General features: G+C 43.9%; 1 protein-coding gene across 2 annotated transcripts in view; it reads left to right on the forward strand.

Annotated features, from left to right (window-relative positions):
- LOC147014933 (neurobeachin-like) overlaps positions 1 to 24,453 on the forward strand; it is a 247,027-nt gene that overhangs the window by 110,019 nt on the left and 112,555 nt on the right. For both annotated transcript variants that reach the window (XM_085853430.1, XM_085853431.1), the window contains exons 2-5: positions 9,003 to 9,234; positions 20,530 to 20,630; positions 21,392 to 21,487; positions 21,899 to 22,020. In XM_085853430.1, the coding sequence (XP_085709556.1) occupies positions 9,003 to 9,234; positions 20,530 to 20,630; positions 21,392 to 21,487; positions 21,899 to 22,020 (551 nt within the window). The remainder of the gene's footprint in view (positions 1 to 9,002; positions 9,235 to 20,529; positions 20,631 to 21,391; positions 21,488 to 21,898; positions 22,021 to 24,453) is intronic.

Below are 24,453 nucleotides of genomic sequence, written 5' to 3' on the forward strand. Positions count from 1 at the left end.
GTGTGAGCAGGGACCGTCAGAGGCTCCGTCGTCTCCTCTCCTGCCTTCCCGCATCGAAGCCCGACTTCCCAACTCTGTCTTCTCAGTTTCTCTCTCTGTCAAATCACCTTTTCTTTCCTTTTCCACGCTCGCCTCTCAAAGCCGGCTGCCGTCTCTCTCACGGCAGAATCCTCTACCTGTAGGCAGGTTCAGCGTCTCTCCCGGCAGATCCAACACTGTCCTCCTTCGTTCGCTTTCTTCAAAGCCTTGAGCGCGCCTCGAGAACCCAACCGTTTTCCAAACGGAGAAGTCCTTTTCTCTCTTGTTTCTCTTTCGTTCACTCCTTCGACACATGAGCACCCTCTCGAAAATCTGACCGTTTTCCAAACTGAGAAATCCTTTTCTCTCCCGTTTCTCTTTCGTTAGCTCCTTCCACATATGAGCACGCCTCTCTCAACCAAGCCGACAAACTCCTCCCCTTAGCTTCACTTCCTCTTTTTTTTGGCCACGCCTTCTCATAAGACTGGACGGGGCCTCGTCCGGGATGGGGAAGAAAAGAGGGAGCTCTCATTCCACCACCACCGCACAAGCAATAATACAGCCTCTTATATTTCCCGGCACACATGTAACGTCCATTTTACCACACAACCTAGCCAAACATGCATTTAATGGGGGATCTGAGCTAATCCTATACTTAGTAGTCCAATCAGGGCCATTTCCATAACAATATATATCTATCTATATATATATATATATATATATATATATATATATATATATATATATATATATATATATATATATATATATATATATATATATGAGAATAGATGCGTGAGGAGAAAGATCCCTAACCGAGCTCTGTAAAGGTCTGTATTTGTAGCGTGTTCCTCCGTGTATGCTCCTCCTGAGCGTTCCCACCTTGTGATATGGTGTGTTATCTCCTGCTTAATTATTTGCCGGTGCTCATGGCAACATGCGCTCTGCACTGATCCGTCTGGCTGCGCAGTGGTGGCGGGACGTCAACAGCAAGGTGGGGAGTCTCGAAGGACGGCTGTCATGCCGGATCAGGCTCTCAGGGAAGAAGCGCATTTTGGCAATCGCACACCAATAATGTTCTGAAGAAGAGCGATACAGAGAGCGAAGAGACTCTAACAGGTCAATGGTATCCAGTGTCCCTTGAGAGACAAATTTCCTCTTTGCCTGACAATGAGTTCCAAGACATCCACTGGAAACATCAAGGGTTCTGGTCTTGAAGGCACTCCACAACTCTTCCCAAAGCATCTCGACCCTTCAAATCCCCACTCAGCCTGTTTGCAAACTCCTCAGTTACACTCTCATCCTTCTGCTTGCCAACATTCATTCTTGGCTGGGATGGTACCATTCTCCTGGATTTAAGCTGCAGCTTCAGAGTTGCTGCCACAAGCCTGTGGTTGGTATTGAGGAACTGAGCACTCCGGTAAACCCTTACCTGTGGTTCTGGATCATCCTCCAGTGACCATAAACGAGGACATGGTCAATCTCTTTTGCCACACCACCAGCGTTGGAATACCAAGTCCAGCGATGAGCTTGTGGGTGCTGACACCATGAACCGGCCACCCTAAGTCCATGATTTCTTGCAAAGTCAAGGAAATTAGTGCTATTTTGGTTCACAGTTCTAGACTCATAGGGACCAACACATGCCTCATAACCAGCCCTATCAGTTTCAGTCAATACATTGAAATCCCCCAAGATGAGAAGAGTATCTCTCCTGGGGCACTGATCAACCACAGATTCGAGCATGGCATAGAATGCATCCTTCACGGTGAGATCACTCGCCTCAGTCGGAGTTTTCACAGAGACTGGGGAAATGGCACCCAAGGAGTGACGAATCCTTCGTCTCATAATATGCTTGTTGACCGGTGTTACCTCAATTATCGTTGGGGTCAGCTTATTGATCACAGCGACAGCAATTCCTTAGGCATGGTAACCATCCGAGCGACCAGACAAATAGTAGGTGTAACCATCTGCCATGATCTCGCCATTATCCAGTCTCCGAACCTCAGAGAGTGATGAAATACTGATGTTCAAGTGCTTGAGATCAGATGACAACATAGACAGGTGATCATCCTCTCTTAGGGACAGGACTTTCCAGGCACCCACCTGAAGTGTCTGCCTCAGGTTAACCCAAGGAAACCGCCATCTGGTGGACACACCTCAGCACCACCCTGACGCACGCTACTGCAATCTGACCCGGGAAGGTTACCCCGTAGTTTTCCTCCTATCACCAAAGAGTGGGCGTCCCGAAGGTTTTGCACCATTCCCGTCATCTGGTGAGCTACCCTGTAGAGAGCAGCTGCACAGGAGGTATTCCCACAGAGTGGTTTTCAGATTTCTTTGCGTTTTTGTGTTTGGCGGAGTGAAGGATTTTACGGTGGTCAGAGTGAAAATCCTGCTACCAACCTCCAAAAAATAAAAGAAAGTATCCCAACTGCAGGAGGATGTCTGCAAACATAGTTGGGCATTAGATATGGATGGCTGTTGGCTCACAAGGATGTCCCTATCCTGCTGAGTGTCCATATCATACACTCTTCTCACCAGGAAGCCTGGTGGGGGAGACGGTTTAGTCGCCAACAACCCGACCATGAAACAGGTTCGTGCAGGTTTACATGGTACCTGAAGCAAGTCACAGATCTAATCTGACCTGACCTGACAATAATATGGAGACCAGAATATGGAGCTATGTTGCAAGGCTCATTAACATGAGGGGACAAACTGTTTAGGACCTCAGAAGGTATAAAACCACTGGATCAACAAGAGATTATGCCAAGAATTGGATGTCTCAGGATAATGACCAACTGCCCAGGACTGATAAATTTGCATAACCCATCTAAACGATATGTTTTAAACTGCCCAGAATACTGCAAGCACACTTGCTGGACCTCAAGGCAGTGGTTACTAATGGAGGTGGACATTCCTGCTATTGAGATCCTTGTGTGAAAGTTGACATCCCTACGTGAAAGTTGACATCCCTACGTGAAAGTTGACATCCCTACGTGAAGATACGATACTTCCACATTTGATCCCTACGTGAAAACATTCACCACAACACAGAATTATATGAATATAACTTACCGTTTCTGGACCTTTGAATATCTCACCTGGTCCTTTTACCTTGAAGGAATCGAGGTCTGTTCCTGATTCGGTCAAATGCTGAAAGGTCCTTGGTCTTGAAGAAATACCTTCCAGAATCTGTAAAGATGATTCCTTCCACTAACTTTTGCTTTTGTTGTGTAACTCAGTTTTGCTTGACAACGAATCACCATCCTGTTAGACCTAATTAATTGTTCCTATTCCAAAGAAAGGTGATTTAACAATGCCTCGTAATTACAGAGAAATATGACTTCTACCAATTGCAGCTAGGATATGCAACAAGCTCTTATTAAATCACCTAAGGCCACATTTAGAACCAATTCTTCGTCCAAACCAATATTTTTGGGAAGGTCAATCCACACTTTCCCAAATCCTGTCCCGACGAAGAATTGTGAGGAGATTAAAAACTCAAACAGGGAAGCTACAATGATATTCATTGACTTCCATAAGATTTTTGATTTTATTGTCAGATCGAAAATGTTCTGAATTTTAGGATTATTTGGTTTTCCAAGTGAAATCATCGGCATTAAACTTTTATACACCAACACCCAATCAGCATCTGTTCATACAATGTACGGGCAGAACAATTTTTTTGACCTGCTAGCAGGGGTCCTTCCGGGCAACCCCTTCACACCCTGTAGTTGTAGATTATATCTTACGCCTTTCACTTGAATCATGCAATGGTAAAGGGATAATGATTAGCTCGAGAACTAGTTGAAGGCATCTCGGAGAGTTCATTACTGATGTCGACTTTGCTGATGACATCGTCCTCATTTCTGATTGTTTAAAAGGTTTCCAAGACCTCTTTATCTCCTTCGAAACAGTTGCTAGTCAGGTAGGCCTTCACCTTAATGAAAAGGAAACCAAATTTATCTGTCAACACTTTGTCACCAACCATCCGATCTAAGTCTGGTATGAACATCAAACCTGTAAGTGACTTTAAATGCTTGGGTTCATGCGTAATGGACTTGGGGGGGGGGGGGAAGGGATTTGCCTGGACAGTAACAAATTTGACAAAATTTAACGATTAAACTTGCCAGAGAAGTTCAAAGTAAACCTCTTCAGGGCTACCGTTGAAACTATAACTTTGTATGGTTCTGAAACGTGGACCCTTAGTATAAAAATGCAAAAGCACCTTGAGGGAACATACACTAACCTCAGGTGCAGGAAAAACATATCTTGGAGGAATCATGGCACGCTTCATGATCGTTATGGTAACCTCCCACTACTGTTCCTCTAACACAACCAGCAAACGAAGGTAAATAAATTGCATCAACAACAATCACATGTTCGATCATTTATGGCAGAGAGAATATGTCACTTGGAAAATATTGGAGACAAGTCGATTGATGTGATCTGCAATTGTTTATTATTATTTTTTTTTTGTCCCTTTGACGGTGTGTTTTCATTCAGTTAATGAAGACATCTGGTAGATGATGTGGACTACCCATGGGATATTTAGTGTTTTGTGAAGTGTTGAGACCCCATCATGCGGATGCTGGTTTTCATCCTGCATGAGCATTTTGCATGGAATGGACCAATGCAATGCTGCAGGTCAACAGGGAACCAGCCTATAGTTTAGGAACAATCATCTTGTAACCCTTCCACATCTCTTGGGTCTCTTTGTGAGATTGGCACTGGTTTTAATGCTTGTTCTCGATCCTCGGCTGCTCAACTGAATTTTCTGAAAGTGCTTCCCCACTTCATTAAGTAATGATTAATATTTACATTTTGCATTGCAGTCATGTTCCTGATTTTCAAATTTGAAATGTTTTTGTCCTTTTTATTTCCTAAATTGTCCATTGTCGGTGCATGTTAATATATATATTTTTCTAAATGGAGACAATTGTTGGCGTGCAGTTCCAAAGTCATGTGACACAAAGCATTTTGTGCACATTGCATCATGCTCAAGAATCTAAAATCATATTTTCTACCTGTTAACAAACTTGTGAAAGCCCCATGCAGTGATGATTTAGACCAGGTTACATCTAAATCGAGTGATTACGTTTTGAGAAGAAGTCAAACGTAGCGATTCTAGAATCAAAATGCTCACCACATTCTTTCAGCGAGGGAGCCGCGTGAGTGGAGGAGGCCAATGGGCCGACCATATGCCTCGTGGTTGCAGCAGGTTGATCGGCATCTCAAGGAGATGGGGATGGGCCTGGCATCTGCCTGGGGGATGGCCAGCCAGAGGCCCGTGGAGTATCGGCGGAAAGTGGATGCAGCGACGCGCTGCTCCGGCACATGCTCCCATACCTAATTTATCCCTCATTGTCCCACATGAGGTGTCTTGAAATTTGAGGAGGAGGTCATTGAATTCAACCACCAATTATTCTTATCATCAAATTTGTTTTATGGATTCTGCGAGTGTCGTGCTCTGCACGACGTCTTTCTTGTGAGTTTGGTTTGTTTTTCCAGGCGATTATATCAGCCATTCTTTGAGCACGGAGGTGGAAATTTGGGCACAATAGTGATTAATAAATTAATTGTTTTACGATTTTTATTTATTTATTTTAATAATGCAATTAATCAATTATTGTACACTGCTCCCTCCCAATTCTGTGTCCACGTGCTGCACTACGGCATCGCCGTGTGCCGGAGGATGTTATTTATTTATTTGGCATGGGAGCGGTGTACTTTTAATGCAGCTCTACTTTTAGCTTATCTGGAATTTACATTCCAGAGAAGGTATTGTCATCGCGCGCCATCCATCCGTCTGTCCGTCCGTCTCCTTTTTTGACTTCTCCGGTCAAACCGCTGGGTCGATGTGGCTGAAATTTTGCACCAACGTTCCTCTCCCTATTGGTAACAGGAATTGCAAATCTCGCCTGGTTATATGACTTTAAGTAGGTCAAAATGGCTGACAGTCAATTTTTGTGAAAATCGCATAATTCGTTCAACAATCATCTTCTAATCTAATTCTAATCTAATCTTCTCAAAAATCTAATTCAGAATGCTATCAAATTTGGGTTACAACATTAGGACATGGTCTCAATGTTAAATTGCAGAGGCCATGCTGATCACGTGACCAGAAGTTTTTTAAAATGGCGGTCGTGCAAATTCCTTCCAAAATCATCTTCTCTAGACACACCTGTCAGAATGCCAACAAATTTGGGTTGCAACATCATGGTAAGATAGGGATGTTGTTACCCTCGCCAAAGGAGAGGGTATTGCGTTTGTCTGTTTGTCTGTCTGTCTGTCTGTCTGTCTGTCTGTTTGCCTGTCTGTTTGTTTGTTTGTCCGCACAGAACTTTCTTGTTTTTCTTCGCAACCGCTTGTCACATCGAGACAAAATTTTCACCACTTGTGTGATTACTCATGTTGAATGTTTTAATGATGATTATGACATCATAGATCATGTGATGTGGCAGCTATGTTGGAAAAACGGGAAAAAATTGGACCTCTGTATCTCTGAAACCACACCAAGGAAAAAATTGAAACTTGGCACATGGCAAGTACTCCTCATGGGGAATAAGTATGATTTTTAAAAACTTGATGTCATTGGTGCTTTCGTTATGATGTCATAATTGCATATGTAGAATGCTATATCTGATCAGTATGAAATTTTTTGAGGGTCATCTAAGGATAAAATGGTGAACATTTTTTTGTTTGTTGTTGTTGATGTCATCGGTCATTTGATTCGGCAGCCATATTGTTTTTTACTTATTTAAAAAAACCTTCAAAAATCTTCTTCCCTGAAATGGCTGAACAGATTGAGGTGAAACTTTACACGTATGAGCGCCTATCCATTACGAACATAAGTTTCACACATTTGACGTCATAGGTCACATGGTTTGGTAGCGATATTGGATTTACCTAAAATGTATAAAAAAATCTTCTTCTCCAGAACAGCTGGACAGATCGAGGGGAAAATTCACATAAATGTTCCCCAAGGCATGTGTGTACAAAATTGTTAAGGAATTATTGATAAGTCAGCATGGTTTAGCAGCCATATTAGATTTAAGAAAATTATTAAATAATGTTTTTTTTCTGGAACTGCTTAATCAATCGACATGAAACTTCACATTTATGATCTAGTAGTGATGGGGAATACGTTTTAAATGTCAACTTGATCGGATATGTGGTCTGGCAGCCAGAATTATTAAATTTTTTGATGTGGGTTTTTAAATATTTTTTTTGACTAAGGCTCACTTGGCTGTGCCTGGATGGGTTTGAGGGTAGAGGAGTAGCAGCTGAAATGCGAATCCTATCCAGGTTCCTCTTGATGACTTCATCTTTTCATTTTACTTGTTCGGGTTCCTCATAATTACTCCAAAGCAGGACTTGTACCTATTTAGTCTTCCATTTGATTTGAATTTAATTTATTTTAATCCCATTCTAAATTCAATTGAATAATAATAAACATCATGGGACAGGGTCAGGTGTCTTATCAAATTGGGACGTCTTGGTAGGCGGTCATCACTGGCAGCAGTTATAAAGTTGCAGTTCCAACTTTGTCTCATTAATTATGTAACCCAGCAGTAAACAAACATCACACAAAATACATCACACATAACTACACAAACAACACACCACACCAAAGAAGTCCTGGCGAGGGTATGCACCATCTGATTTCTCTTTTTCTTCTTTATATTGTGAAAGTCATGCAGATCACATCGCCAAAAGTGTGTCAAAATGGCCGACTTGGTTAACTTTTGTGAAAATCGCATTAATTCCTTTAAAAATCTTCTTCTGCAGACCCACCAGTCAGAATGCTTCAAAATTTGGCGTACAACATTAGGACAGGGTCGTGATGTTAAATTGCGGAGGTCATGCTGATCACATAACCAGAAATGTGTCAAAATGGTGGACCCAGTAAAATATTTTGAAAATCGTGTAAATTCGTTTAAAAAATCTTCCTCACCAAACCCACCAGTCAGAATTGTACCAAATTTGGATTACAGCATTCAGCCAGGGCCCACATAAGCTTCAGGTCCAGTGGTTCTATTTTTCTTGTTTTAAAATTTTTTTATTTCACTTTGGAGTTTCTGAATTCCTTCCACTGTAATTCTTGGCAAACTTAAACTCACAACTACTCTTTTTGTTTATAAATACAGAAAGTAATGTCAATCCTGTTCTTCATGCTTTTCTTTACTCTCGATCTATTTCCTCATATCAGTCACTCCTTTTTGCGACAATTAAATAATGTACTTGTGAAAAACCCAATGTTCAACTTGAACAGTTATTCTTGTCTCTAATGTCTTCCTTCACTGGTTGACCCGATGTCTGGTTCCCCACCTGAGTATAATGTTCACACGGTTGGGATAAAGTTCAAATCCCATACACTTGATTTTTTAAATTTTTATTTATTTAATTGTCTTCTAATGTAATTGGAATTTGTGTAAGTCAGTCATGTCTGAATATACATGTTCAACGTGTTTTATGTACAAGGTCCATGAGCTTTGAATGGCGATATCAAACAATTGGTACTCTGAGTAAAATTCTCATCGTTCTCCACATTTTACATGCATCCTCATCAGACTCCAGTCGTCCGATGTATTACTCCGACTCCATTTGATTTGCATATATATAGCCCCTTGAATTTACCCAAACTTACATTCACCCTCCCTACTGCTCCATGAAATTGAGATACTGACCACTTGAATATCTTTTCTGCACTCACTCACAAGTGTTCTTGCTTTTGCATTATGCTGTACAGTTTAGACATTTACCAATACATTTCCTTGAGCTTTTCGACAGTTGTTAATCTATCAATCTGCTGAGCTTTTATTTGCATGGCTTGAATGAAATTGGAATTCAAGCTTGACCTGTATCTTACTCATTCATTGAATCAACACAGACTATTTGTAATAGTGTATTTGAACACATTCATTGAATGAACACAGGAAATACTTGTTTTCAAAGCTCGACCTGTATCCCTTTCTCCACAGCTGGTTGGTGGTGAATTTGATCTCGAGATAAACTTTATTATTCAAGAGGCAGAAGCAGTGAGCTGCATGGTGGAGCTGCTTCAACATTGTGACTGCACATGCCAGGCAGAGGTGTGGAGCATGTTTACAGCCATCCTGCGTAAGAGTATGCGGAACTTGCAGGCTTGTACTGAGGTCGGCCTTATCGAGCTGGTGCTGCACCGCCTGCTGCATGCTGACGACATGATTGCAGGTAATCACGTGCCTTGTGCTGTTTGTGTTTGGCAATAACCAGTCATCACCTTTCCCCTCATGCTCCCCACCCCCAACCCCACTCCCCTGTACATTATATATCACCCTGCATATGATGAGCTTCATCACTTTATTAGAGCACAGCTTGAACAGGAGGATTCACATCATCATGGTCCACAAAAGGTGGCTTTGGTGTCACATTTTCATTTTTTCATTTCCCTTTTTGTTGAAGTGGTTATGGGGATGGGGGGCATTCAGGGTCTGCTGAGCTAATGACTCAAGGTGGTTACAGAACTGGATGGGACTTAATAAGATTGATGTTCAACATTATGCTAGAGGTCAATTAGAGCTATCCAAAATGTTCTTTCAACCAACATATAAAATCCGCCATGATTGATAAATTTTATTCTTCACACACTATTCTGCATATTTTTTTCAATATTCTTCAAGGAACATTATCCATTGATCGATTAAATCTTCTTTGTGATTCCAGCCCAGAAGCCTTCTTTTGCAAGTGTCCTGTCCTTGTAACGCAGTCGACATGGTTGTGCTAACCTCTTCAGGAGAAAAAATACCATCACTCTCTACACTTTTCAGATTGTTATTTTGAAAACCTATTGGTGGATTTTATGTACATTTCTCTTCTGCATCACCATTCATGAAACAAAAGTCTGAATGGCTTCTTGACTGATGCTTCATCATAAGCAAGGTCCTTGGTAATTGATGCCAGTATTTTAATTATATATATATATATATATATATATTTATATATATATATATATATATATATATATACATATATATATATATATATACATATATATATATATATATATATATATATATATATATATATATATATATATATATATATATATATATATATATATGAAAATCATGGTGAAGTAGTCAGTCGGTGAAGACTATATGCCTATAATCACGTCCTAAAGACCCTCAATGTTTGAACGTTAATTCCCAAAGACCTCTAAAGACTCCGAAGACCCAGAGGACCAAAGAGACCCCGCAGACCCTCGAGACCACTTTGACATTAACACCATTTAGACCCCTTATACCCTTCAGACAGATTAGACAGTTTCAACCCTTGACCATTTAGACCACTTGGACTTTCTTATATCACAAATTAATTTCAAATAAATATATAATATCACCAATATAAATAAATTTGTAGAAAATAAATGTTTGCGTTATGATTGGTGTAAATCCTGCTAACACAGCAAATCTGCAACGTCAATCTCTGCAACGACGACGTGTAGAGAGGTGAGTGCAGCGAGCTGATCCACGCAAGAAGTGTCTGTGTATTTGTCTGCATTTGTCTGTGCGTTTATCCTTTTTCGGTCATCTCTTTGAGCATGACCTAATAATATTGGTGTTGAGAGGAGAGGTGACGATCCATCCGTCCGTCCGTTCACAATGAAGTTGAAGCGGGAGATCTGGTCATTAGTGATCCTGATAGAGGTCGATGAGACGTACACGATGGTATGACATTCAAGGTCACCGAAGGTCAAGGTCACGAGGCCTTTGAAGTTGCTAAAATGACGATTTTCAAATTCTATCTCCTCCGCCATTTCTCAAGCGATCTTGAATTTGATTATGACATATGAATCTATGGGACAATATCTATATTTTGATCAGGCCGGATTTTCGATATTCGCTTTCGTTTTCGTGCCACGTGACTTCAAAGTTGGTTAAAAATGCGAAAATGACGATTTTCATGCGAAAATAACGATTTTCAAAATCTATCTCCTCCTACATTTCTCAAGCGATCTTGAATTTGATTGTGGCATTTAAATCTATGGGACAATATCTAAACTTTGTCAGGCCGGATTTTCGATATTCGCTTTCGTTTTCGCGTCACGTGACTTCAAAGTTTGCAAAAACTGCCCTACCTTCAGGAGGCTATATATTTTCTCACAGAGATGACCGTCACTCCCGCATGGGGGCAATTTTATTATTTGACTTTTATGCACTCCTGAACTGCTGGACAGAATGAGTTTAAAACTGGTGGTTGTACTCTGTGTGCCAGGAAATGTTCCACGCGGTGAAGATGAATTCAGTCCTGGGGGTTCAGGGTTGGAGAGAACCCGATTATCTTTATTGAAATGTGTATCGATGATGCTGCACCTGGAGGGGGTCTTGCAAATCTTAATAAACCGAATCTATTACATTATTACAAATCTTAATAAACTCGGGTATTAGAAGTCTTAATAAAACAAGGCAAATCTGGGGGAATAAACCCATGTGTAATTCTCTGGGAATTGACCAGTCTATTTCTGCAGGAATGAACCCGTTCCTAAGGCCAGGCTATTTGCTAGTGATTCAAAAATGTGCACCCTCCTTTTGTTAAATATGTTTTGTTGATGTACAGCTCACAAAAAATCGAAATACTGTATGTTATGAACAGAATCTCAACATTTCATGAAAAAACAACTTTTAGAAATGCAGTCATGCATAAAAGAGTTGTCATGATATGATCTGCACCCTGGATGACATGCATCACCCTTCATTTTCTTTTCTACTTCGTTTTGGAATCTATGAAGTCAAGTCGTACTTCCAATGCCATAACTTCTGGTCTTTTCAACTTATTTGCTTTATGTACATCATGTCCTAGCTGTCTACGTTTTTTGCTTTTAATAGAGATGACAACATTGGAAACATTAATATTGTTACGAATTCCTCCCGCCCGGCGTGAGATCGGCCACGTAACTCAAATCGTGACGCGTCGCCCACCGGAACGGACAATTCAGTCGTGATCCTTTTGGAACTACCGCCAAGGAGCTAGCCACGGGTGGGGGTTTAACCTCACCACAACCCAGTCCGCATTCTACCCGCGTGAAATAGGGTGAATCGCCGAATGTCGATATATCTAAGTACCCGTGCGGGTAGCGTACCAAGGAGTTGTACCACACCGCAGGTCGACTCCGGACACAAACCGCTTAAGCGGCTCGTTCCGTGCTGCAGGGATAACCGAGCGGAGTTATCGCCGACCTCGACGGTTCAGATTATTTATTGGGTGTCTACACCCACTACCAATCCCTTACGCGATGCAAGATGGAACTTTCAAACAAAGGAAAGGACGCAACGAAACGGGAAAACAGTTCAACAAGCAAGTAGTTTATTACACACGTAGACAAGGCACGTATTTACAGCCATACAGTGAATGCAAAGAAAAGAGTTACCACCGAATAAAGCAATGCGCAACCACTTATTCAGGTTTACTTAAAAGACTGGCACCACACACACATTTACACAAAAAGCAAATAAAAGCCACCCTCATAGGCAAGGGGGGCAGACAGGTCCGTGGACCAAATGTACGTGGGACCTGGGTGAGCGGCCAGGTTCACAAACTGAAGGCGTCTTACCCGCGCCCTCGTGGCGCGATGGCGGGCTAGCCGCAATGTCAGCGTAACGTGCCTGACTCCGTGTCCCTGGCATGGTCGGTGAGCTCCTTGAGGCGTGCGTTGCGCAGGCACGTGTTGGTCGGTCGACACCACGGTTGGGGTGGGGAACGGACGGGGTTACCGGCGCTATCTCAGCATGGATGGGGGGGAATTGTTGATGCTCGGGGTGGAGAGAGAGGAATGGCGGACACTCCGTCCCGCTAGTGGGGCCTTGGGACCGCACCGACTCCGGCGAACTCTCGCTACTGAGCCCTCTTCCGCGTCCCTGCTTCACTCCGCGACTCGTCCCTCGACCCAGCAACGACAACCTCAACGACAACCTCCATCTTCACTCGACCAGCCCCCGCAACGACAACCTCAACGACGACCTCCGTCTTCACTCGACCAGCCCAGCCAGCACAGCACACGCGAGTCGCCTTGTGCTCGCGTCTTTATAGACCCGGGGGAGGAGCGTGTATGCTAATTCACGGATCAAAACGCGCTTGGAGGCGAGGCCACGCCACCCAACGTTTAGCCATTGGTCGGGCAAAAAGGGGCGTGAGCCTCTCCTGATCCGAATTACCTCCTAAAAGGAGTCCACATGCATCGCACTTGGGGGCGGGGCCACACCGCCCGACGCTCGCCCATTGGATGGAGAAAAAGGGGGCGTGAGCCTCCCCTGATCCGATTTCCTCTCCCGTAAAGGCATCCATTTGTACTCGCGGCTCGACGCATTCGGCAAGAATCACCAAACGGGCCCTGGACAGCACGACGTTCGGTGTTGGCAAGTGGTGTGGTTGATGGTTGTGGAAGGAGAAAGGCGAAGGTGGTGGGGGGTTTGCTGTGGTGGTTTGGTTGTTGGCAGGCGTCGTTTGAGAATGGCGGTGAAGCGATGTTTGCGGGGTGGAGTTGTGGAGGTAAAGAGGCGAAGATGGTGGTGTTTGAGTTGTTGGCGGGTGTCGTTTGGGAATGGCGGTGAAGCGATATTTGCGGGATCGAGTTGTGGAGGTAAAGAGGCGAAGGTGGCGGTGTTTGAGTTGTTGGGGGATTATTTTTATTGGTCCAAAATAGCGATAGAGAAAGAAAAATAGCTAACTCAAAGCGTCGCAGCTGGATGAATCACACATATTCCCTCTAAACAACGGGTGTGGACTAACTTCAGAGTCCATGAACTTATCGATATATTTAACTTGAGGACCTTTCTGGTGTATTGCAAATTTCCACAGCCATAACAATATTAAACTGTGAGAATAACCAAGATGTGGAGGTGCACCAACAACATGGTGGCTCCCTGGAAACATCGGTAAATAGAAAACCAACCTGCACCAACAAACTGCTCAATTTTAATTTGTGTAATCCTGTCTGTCATAAACGTTAGACCCTTGACGATTTACTCACGCACGAGCGTCCCAATTATGGACAATTTTATCCATATATCTTGTTTTTAATGCTAGGTTTCTTGAATTCAGATAACAAGTGCTTACTGTAGCCATTGTTGGATAAATACTGGAGCAGGCTGCTCCTGATGACTACATATTTGCTCTTTACTTCTTCAAGTTCATTATTGGTCTTCTATTTGTTTCCCCCATATCCTGATGCTGTGTGGACTGTGCTTCCCTGCTGACGGACCTCTGGTAGCTTGTACATGTTGCGTTTGAGCCTGGGGACCAACTACTGAAATCTATCTGTCCTGGTTCTTCCCGACATCTTTGTGCTTTGTTCCTTTCAGATTTCTTTCTTATTTCTTCACAATTCTCTTTATTCATTCCAATTCTCGCTTTTTTCTCTTTTTCTCTTTCATCTCCATATTCTTCTCTTTTGTTTTCTATCTCTCCAAGGAGAAGTGAATTCTTGCAGAATTTTTTTCTGTAAGGCTCACTTGGCTGCACCTGGATTGGTTTGAGGGTTGTGGAGTATCAGCTAAAACCTGAATCCTATCCAGGTTCCTCTTGATGACTTCATCTTTGCTCTTCCCTTATTTGGGTTCCTTCTTGGTCTTCCGCTTGATTATAGTACCACTTGCAATGATTGTGGTCAGTCATATGTTGGTGAAACTGGGAGGAGGCTCGAGGCAGGTTTGGATGAGCACAACAGCGCAAAGCGGCTATGTAGGGCAGATCAGTCAGCCATTGCACTGTACCAGGTATAAACCGAACATGAGTTTGACCTGGGGCGAACCCATTTACTGAGCACCATGTCCACCAAACATCGACGACTGCTCCTTGAAGCCTAGCATGCAAAAGAACAAGGAAAAGGGGGGGGGGGTGCATCAGTAAAATGATTGATCTCCAAGCCCAATACAACACACTGATAAAGACATCAAGAATGGGATGATGTCAAAACAAGCTGACTCAATAGCAAACCTTACATATACACCATGCAAGAATTCTTGCAGGTGCTCAACCAGAAGAACATCAGTGAGAAAAGGGGAGGACACGATCACCCATGTGCATCATTATAACACCAGATCATGACATTTGCAACACAGGAATGAACAGTAACCCAATGATTATGACGTTGCTTTCTTTTGTTTCAGTCACAAAAAAAAATGGGTCCAGGCTTCCACGTATGATGGGAAATAGGTTGAGAGTGGTCTATAAAAAAAATACATTGCTGCATGCTCCAGCTTGTTCTCTTTGGCTTAATAAAGCTTGTGGATCACAAGCGAAACGTTGTCTTAGGCTGATCCAGCTCTTCAACTGTTTGTAACAAAAATTGGAGAGTACAGTCCAGTTTTATTTATTGGTTGGCTGTGCCTTCTTTTTATTACAATTGATATTCCCAACCACATTAATCTGATTTCTCATTTCAACAGTACCGATAGAAAGTTGACACCCCCTTTCAAATTTCTTACCTTTTGATGCCTTATACCCTGGACTTGCATTGAATTAAATCAGACTTGATCCACCTTTATTTACATATCGTATCCCACAACTTGTAAGTGAAAAACAAATTATACAATTTTCAGAAAATTAATAAAATACAAAACTAGAATATCTTGGTTGGATAAGTGTCCACCCCCCCTTATAATAGCAATTGTAAATTAGCTCGGGTGTAACCAATCACCTTCAAAATCAGGCACCAAGTTAATTGGCCTTCACCTGTGTTCAATTGCAGTGATTCTGATTATTTCAGCATAAAATCAGCTCTTCCTGTCGGTTTCCTCTGCTGGGTAGTGCATTTCACAGCAAAGACTCAACCATGAGAACCAAGGTCAGATCAGGTATGGGAGCATGCGCCAGAGCAGCATGTCCCTGCGTCCACTTTCTGCCGGTACTCCAGGGGTATCTGTCTGGCCATCCCCCAGGCAGATGCCTGGCCCATCTCCATGTCCTTGAGATGCTGATCAACATGCTACAACCACAAGGCATGTGGTCAGCCCAATGGCCTCCACTAATGAGGCTCCCTCGTGAGCAGGATCAGCATCAGTGAGCAGGATCAGCAACTGGTGAGAGAATCTAGTGAGAGGGTTCAGCGTCATCAAAACGAGCCACATGTCCAGACAGCCACAGCTGACACATGGACTATTTCAGGTAACAAATCTCATTTGAGTTTCTCTCAGCAACTGCTCGTTGGACACAGTCTGACCAGTGACAGCCAAGGATTGTCCGAAGAGACTTGGTACGAAAGGAATTGAGTCTCGGTCTCAGAGCCCTGGTCAGAGTCCAAGTCTCACATCCATAGAGCAAGAATTAGAAGCACCAAGGAACTGAAGATTCAGACTTTTATGTGCACAGGTACCAACAACACGACACCCCATGAGCCAGTGAATCCATGACTCCCCAGGCCCGAACCAGACGTCTATTGACCTCTGGCTCTCAGCCAGCAGAGACATGAATATCCCTGCCAAGGAAATGTGAGTCTCTCCGTGACCTCAACATCCTCACCACAAACAGGCACAGAAAAGATAGCAGCATCCAAGATTTCATTGAAAGACTGGATCTTAGTTTTGACTCAGGAAACCCATAATCGGAGCAGCCCCAACTCCTCATTCAGCATCTGGAGGGCCCCCAAAAGGAAATCCAAAGTCTCCACAAAGATGACTGCATTGTATGTGATATCAAGGTCAGATATCTTAACATTCCCAAACGATGCTCTGCAGCTTGATCTCTCCAACATTCTCCCCAGAATCCAGTCCATACAAGCACTGAAAAGTGTGGGGACCAGAACACACCCCTGACAAATTCCAGTAACAATTGGAAATAAGTCACAGATGGCATCACCACATATCACAGCACTCTTGGTACCATTGAGCAGTTTTGGTGGCACTCCACGAAGACCAAGAATCCTCCAGAGAGCATCCAGATTCACTGAATCAAACGCTTTACAGAGGTCAACATCAGCTGCAAGCAGCCCCTGTCGAAACTCTCATCTGCGTTCATTGAGGACCCGAAGGGCAAGGACACGGTCAATCGTTGACCCCTTTGGTGTAAAGCATGACTGCTCTGGATGCTGGTGCTCAAGCAGGTGGTGATGAACCCTATCAATAATTATCCGAACAAAGATCTTGCCCGGCACTGAGGCAGCATCACCCCCTCGGTAGTTGCAGCCCTGGCAATCACCCTTCCATTTCCAGAGAGGGACAACAAGGCCCCTCTTCCAGTCAGTTGGGATGATGCCTGTGTTCCAGGGAGAGCACAGAACTGCATGCAGTGTTGTGAGTACAGCATTTCCATCAGTCTTGAGAAGTTCAGCATGGTTGCCGCAGATCCTAGGAGCTTCACCCCATTTCAACCAGTTCACCACAGCCTGTGTTTACACAAACGAAAGGTTTGTCACAGTTCATTGGAGGGTCAGCAATCGGGATTGGAACACCGCTGACATCCAACTCAACAGCTGGTGGATCAGCCTGGTACAGCTGCTCAAAGTAACCAGCCCAACGAGCCTTCATTTCGGACTTCTCTGTCAAGAGCGCACCACCCTCCACTCTAAATGTAGTACGCCAAGGGATGGGTTTGGAGGAATGCATTGCAAGTATTCCCACGTTCGCCGGATGAGAATCACCTGATCACAGGTTGCTCTATCCCCTCACAGGTTACTCACACATAGGCCTCCTTGTCCACCCTCAGTGCATGTACAGCTTTATACCTCAACTCCCTGAACAGCTCAGCTCTGCCATTAAGCCTGGTCCTGTGACTATGGTCAATGGTATCCAGTGTCCCTTGAGAGACAAAATTCTTCTTTGCCTGACGGTGAGTTCCAACACATCCATTGGCAACATCAAGGATGGTGGTCTTGAAGGCACTCCACAACTCTTCAGGACCTCCCAAATCACCCAGACCCCCCCAAATCTCCTCTCAGCCTGTTTGCAAACTCCTCAGATATGCTCTCATCCTTGAGCTTTCCAACATGCAGCCGAGGCTGGGATGGTACCATTTTCCTGGATTTAAGCTGAAACTTCAGAGTTGCTACCACAAGCCTGTCGTCAATATTGAGGAATTGAGCACTCCGATCAATGCTGCAGTTCTGGATCATTCTCCAGTGACCATCAAAAGAGCACATGGTTAATCTTCTTTGCCACACCACCAGCATTGGAATTTCCAAGTCCAGCCATAGACCCTGTGGGCGATGAATCCATGAACCGGCCACCTTATGTCTATGACGTCTTGCAATGTCAAGGAACTTAGTGCTATTCTGGTTCACAGTTCCAGACACATGGGGACCAACGCATGTCTGTTAACCATCCCTATCAGTTCCAGTCGTTGCATTTAAATCCCCCAAGACGAGAAGTGTATCTCCTCTGGGGCACTGATCAACCACAGACTCGAGCGTGGCGGAGAATGCAACCTTCACGGTGAGATCACTCGCCTCAGTCGGAGCATAAACAGAGACCAGGGAAATGACACCTAAGGAGTGACGAATCCTTCATCTCATAATACACTTGTTTACTGGTGTTACCTCAATTCTCATTGGAGTCATCTTATGGGACAGAGCTACAGCAACTCCTTGGGCATGGTAACCATCATCGCGACCATACCAATAGTAGGTGTAACCACCCGCCATGATCTCACCACTATCTTGTCTCCGAACCTCAGAGTGCTGCAATACCGATGTCCAAATGTTTGAGCTCAGATGATAACAGAGGCAGGTGATCATCCTCTCTTTAGGATAGGACATTCGAGGCACCCACCTGAAGGGACTGCCTCAGTTTAACCCAGGAGACCACCGTCTGGTGGACAACCAGGCGTAGTGGCGTGCGCCTGTAATCTGGCTGCTCGGAGGCTTGGGTTGGAGGATCGCTTGAGGACGGGAGCTTTGCACTGGGCCGCGCTATGAGAGGGTGTCGGGCAGCCCGGAATCATGGCGAAACCCAATCCTTATACCTGTGTCGTAAAAGGCGACCAGGGTTGCGTCAGGAATGGCATCCGGCGTAAAACCTGTGCCAAATCAGTATGCGGATCATAACGGATGATCCGCTGTGGCAACCCCTAACGGGAGCAGCCGAAAGACGAACAACAACCACCGTCTGGTGGACGACACCTCAGCACCACCTCGACACACACTACTGCAATCTGACGTGTGAAGGTTACCCCCGGGTTTTCCTTCCATCATCAGAGTGGAGGTTCCAAAGGCTTTGCCCAAATCCCATCATCCGGTGAGCTGCCCTGGGAAGGGTAGCTGCACAGGACGTACTCCAAGGGTGTGGGGTGTCCGTTTTCTTTGCATTTTTCTTGTGTTTTGCAGAGTGAAGTGTTTTGTGTTGGCTGGAGTGCAAATCCTGCCACCAACCTCCTAAAACACAAGTAACCCAACTGCAGGAGGACGTCCGCAGACAGTGTGCACTAGATAGGGATGGCCGTTGGCTCACAAGGAGGTCCTCCGCCCTTTGACAGGTTTTGTTCTTCATCCTGCTGGGTGTCCATATCATACATCCTCCTCACCAAGAAACTTGGTGGAGGAGACTGTTTAGTTGCTGACAATCCAACCATGGAACAGGTTAGTGCAGGTTTACATGGTATCTGTAGAAAGTCACAGATCTAATCTAATCTGACCTGACCTGACAAATATTGCCCAATCAAGTTGTGCAACGTTGGTAGAGACCTACACCAACAGACTCTCCAACTGTAATTACTATCAAAGGTGCTTCCACCAAATATTAACTCAGGGTGGTAGACACTTATCCAACCAAGATATTGTCGTTTTGTATTTTAAATTAATTTTCTGAAATGTATCGAATTTTTACTTGGGGGTCATGGGTTACAATGATTAAATGAAGGTGAAGAAAGTCTGATTTAATCCAGTTTAATTCCAGGCTATAAGTTAATACAAGTTGAATTTTTTTGAAATATACTGTCTGTGGAACTAAAAAAAAGCCTGTTCTAAAAGTTTATGAATTGTTTGAGGTTTAAATGTTATAAAATGCAATTATTTATGAAGGAAATCATGAAGAGAGCTTTTGGGAATGTTTCACTCAAGTGATGCTCTCTCTCCTAATTGTCTTTTTCGGGCTGTTGGTAAATGTTTTGCAGCTGGCTCTTGTACAGCAGCCTCGTTTGATGAAATGTATGACATAGCCTAATGTCTTGTATTTTTGCTTTTGGGATAGTTTGCATAATGATGCTCATGGCATGCTTGTGGTCAATGGGTTGAAGCATGTCCTATAAGTTGCAATGCCACGTTGTCTGATGCTCTGACCCCCTTTGCCCAAATGACAATTGGCCACTGAATCGGCAGAGCAGACCTCCATTATTTGCTGTCTGTAACACTGTTTCTACGGTCACACTGAGCTCATCTTTTGTCAGTTTAATTGCAGTGGAAGATGTGAGAGTGATTATTTTAATGGAGCTCACAAAGGAGATGACAATTGGACCATTTGTATGCTCCGCATGATGATTTGATGCCAATGATAGCTAAATAATAAGATTTTGTGACGTTTTCACACTCGTTCTGCCTTTCAGATCTCCTGGTAGACATGTTGGGAGTCTTGGCTAGCTATAGCATCACAGTGCGAGAGCTCAAACTACTGTTCAGCATGCTGCATGGCAAAGAGGGTGTTTGGGTAAGTATTGGAGAAAGGGGATCACTTTACACTGCTGTATGATTCAGCTCTTGCTGTGGTCTCATAAGGATTGCCACTTGTTCTTCATTGTGTAATGAAACTGCAGAATGCTATGCTCCATCCATTCGTCTCTCAGAGTCGAGAATACTTCCTTTATTGTTGGAGGTTCTAGTTCTTTAACGAGTCTCTACACTGTTAAAAAAGAACAAGGGTGAACAATGATCAGTAAGATATTGTGGAGATGATAGCCAATCATCATCAACATCATCATCATCATCATCATCGTCGTTGTCGTCATCATCATCATCATCATTCCCCTGCCAATTTGAGTGATGTGTGTTTGAGCTTGTGGTGTTTCTAGTTGGGATTGTATTGGATTGTATGAGATTGTGCAACATTTGTCATGAGATTGTAACAAAAGCACTTTTCACCTTTTGGTATTATTATTCACTCAGTTGCTGTCGACTTCAATTTTTGGAACACCGACAATGCATTTCAAATTTAACTTTCAACATTGAAAAGTGTGTTGTTCATCGAGCAGTGAGTGGGTAAATTGGCAAAGGGCAGAACTCGACGATAACCTCTCTATTGGAATATGACGGTTTCAAAGACGTGTGCTTGACTTTGCCTCCTCTTCTGTAGTTCAGGTGGTTGTGCCATTTCTCGTTTGTCATGTGTCCTCCCTTGTTCCTTCTGCCACATACGATTGCTTCTGCATCCATCATACGTGCTTTGACTTTCCACCCACTTGCCACTTGCAGCCCAATCATGCTGTCAAGCTGCTGACGGTGCTAACGCAGATGACCCAACGACAGGGCCCAGATGCATTCTTCAACTTCCCTGGCAGGACAGCTGCAGTAAGTATGGCTTCCAGGAACTGTGCGTTTGTTGTGGTTCTTGGATCAGTGACTCACGTACTCCTATGCAATGCTGCTGTTTTATTCTCATGCATATCGTGTCCTTGACACGTAATGAGAAGACCACCTTGCCTTCAGGTACTGTGCTGGCATTTCATCACAAAAATAGTATAATGATTACTCTCTTCCCTCCACAGTCAAAATCAATCACGATCCGCCATTCATCTTGCATGTTATAACTGCATTATCATAACTGGTTTTACATTTTGAATGGCATTGAAGTTTTTACAATTGCTGAATAGTACGAATTGAGTAAAAACGGGCTGAAACGGGCCGTGAGCATCAAACTTGTAATTTTGCATTTTCCCCTTTTGGTATACGCAGTTTGACTTTTGATTGTCCCTTTTGCAGGCAATCGCACTGCCACCCATTGCTCGATGGCCGTATCAAAACGGGTTCACCTTCAATACCTGGTTTCGAATGGACCCGCTGAACAACATCAACGTCGACAAGGACAAACCCTATTTGTATTGGTAAGCATGCTTTTTTCCCGACACTTATCCTAGTTAATCTGTCATTTTACACTTGCTTACGTCATTAAATAAAATAATTGTTAAAAGCATTACCTTGATGTATTCTGTGCCAAAAACTCCAAACATATCGTTTGTTTTTCCTTTTCCCTTTTTTAATTTGTTGCATGCATTGTCTGCTGTATTTATTCCACAACATGTGCCTTTAGCAACGGCTTTCCAGGCTCTGAGCCACATACATTTTGTTAAAAATATATATTTTTGTAGACATTGTCGAAGCTCGTATGAGAGCTTACACACAACACACAGCAAGGGATGCATGAGACAAGAGGGGTGGGAGAGGGCAGGATAAAACAATGGGGAACAGAGACATGAGGAGATCTGTGGAAGGGAGAGGGATGGAATGGGGAACATGGGGAATTCAAGATGGACATTACAGGGACTTTCAGGAAGGAAAGCAGGGAATTTGAAGGAGATGGGTTTGGGGTGTATTAACGGGGATTTGGATGGGGGAAGATACTATAAGGTGATTGTGAACAGCTGTTTTGAAGGCCTGGATGGAAGAATGGGATTTCACAGTGTGAGGGAGTTTATTCCAAAGGTGGGAAAAAGAGGAATGAAAGAGTGAAGGTGAGCAGTAATTCGTGATTTTGGTAGTTTTACCAGAAGGGGGTTGCTGGCGGACCTTGAGCGCCCTGCGGAAATATGGTGGGGACAATTCGCAGACACAGCGGGGGGGGGGGAGGGGGCAGAGACCGGAGAGGAGATGTTAGAAGACAGAAAGACCACTGACCTGCCCACGGTGATTTTGAGAGGCCCAAAGACTCAGCCTCATCAAGGGAGATACCAATGATCTGAAATGCCTTGGTATCTGCAGCGCGAAACCGAGAAAGGTGAGAGGCAGGAGCACCAGCCGGGCTCTATCAGGGAGAGAGCTGTACTCTATCAGGCTGCGCATGAAAGCTTTGTGTTTGGTCAGGAGCTCAGGTGGGCCGAGGAAGGACGATGAACGATGGAGGATTCCCAGTCGGCACCTGGCTTTGGAGGCCAGGTAGGAAACTTTCCCAGGAAAGATCATGGCAGATAGTGAGACACAGAAGCTTGAATGAAAGGACTTCTTTGAGGGGATTGTTGAGAAAGTAGATGGGGGTTTGGGGGGGGGGGTTCCAAACGGTCCTGTCAGAGAGACATAATGAGAGTGTGAGATTTGTCAGCAATTGAAAGACATCTTCCACGTGTTGGATCAGCTTGTGATTTTATCCAGATCCACAGAGAGTGAAGACGCGGCTGCTTGAGGGATGACAGATGGTACTGCAGAGGGTGGAGTCATCAGCAAAGAGATGAAGAGGATTTTCCAGAGAGTTGGAGAGATTATTGATGAAAACCAGAAAAAGAACAGGCCCAGAACGCTGCCTTGGGGAACTCTTCCTGGACAGGAATAGAGGATGAAAGAACTCCATTTAGGGCCACACGTTGACTGAGACAGGAGAGGAAGTCTGCGAGCCTGAGTGGACACAGAGTCCAGGGACAGTTGGGTGTGACTGAGTAAGGTGGGTAGACAAGACAAGAGGGGATAAATCTATGCTTGAGAGAGAGCAAGTTTCTTTGAAAGAATTCCCAGGATGAGTTGATGTTGGAAAAAGTAGCGAAGGGAGACCAGTCTCGCAGTTTGATGGCTGCTTGGAGACCATACCAGTCAGAATGAGTGAAATGCCAGAGTCGACGGTGCTTAGGTGGTTCTCTCATAACAGCCAGAGAGATGTTTGCATTGATAAACACATGGTCACAAGAACCGATTGGAGCAGAGGAAGAACGGCAGATATTTTCACCCCATTTCACATATACAACCTAAAACCCTATTTGATTTACCTATAGCTGCCTGGCACTGTGCTACCTGCTTACCTCCCATATCTATTACCACCCCCAGATCCTTCTCCTGTGTGACACGCTCCAAAATGACCCCTTACATCCTGTAATCTCTATTTTCATTTTTCTTCCCCATCCCCAACACGTTACACTTTTAGGTTAAATTACATCTGCCAATCTTTTACCGAATCTATACAAGTGTCAACACCTTCCTGTATCTGTTCACCACCCCCTCTACTATCCACGTCACTTTCAAGCTTTGTGTCTTCTGCAAATTTGGAAAGCTTACTCTTCACCCCATTATCCAAATCGTTGATGTTTATGATGAATAGCAATGGTCTGAGTACTGATTTCTGAGGTATCCCACTACTTACATCCAACCACTCACAGCTACTCATTGCTTCCTACCACTAAGCCAGTTTGTAATCCATTTAGCTACATGACGAGCCATTCCACAAGCACTCACCTTGGCAAACAACCTCCGATGTGGTACCTTATCAAATGCCTTCTTAAAGTCTAGATATACTATGTCCACTGCCTTTCCTTCAATCACCCAATCAGACACTGTTT

The sequence above is a fragment of the Eptatretus burgeri genome, chromosome 13 (assembly GCF_056783735.1).
Source record: "Eptatretus burgeri isolate ZD-2024b chromosome 13, Ebu_testis_v1, whole genome shotgun sequence".
NCBI lineage: Eukaryota > Metazoa > Chordata > Myxini > Myxiniformes > Myxinidae > Eptatretus > Eptatretus burgeri.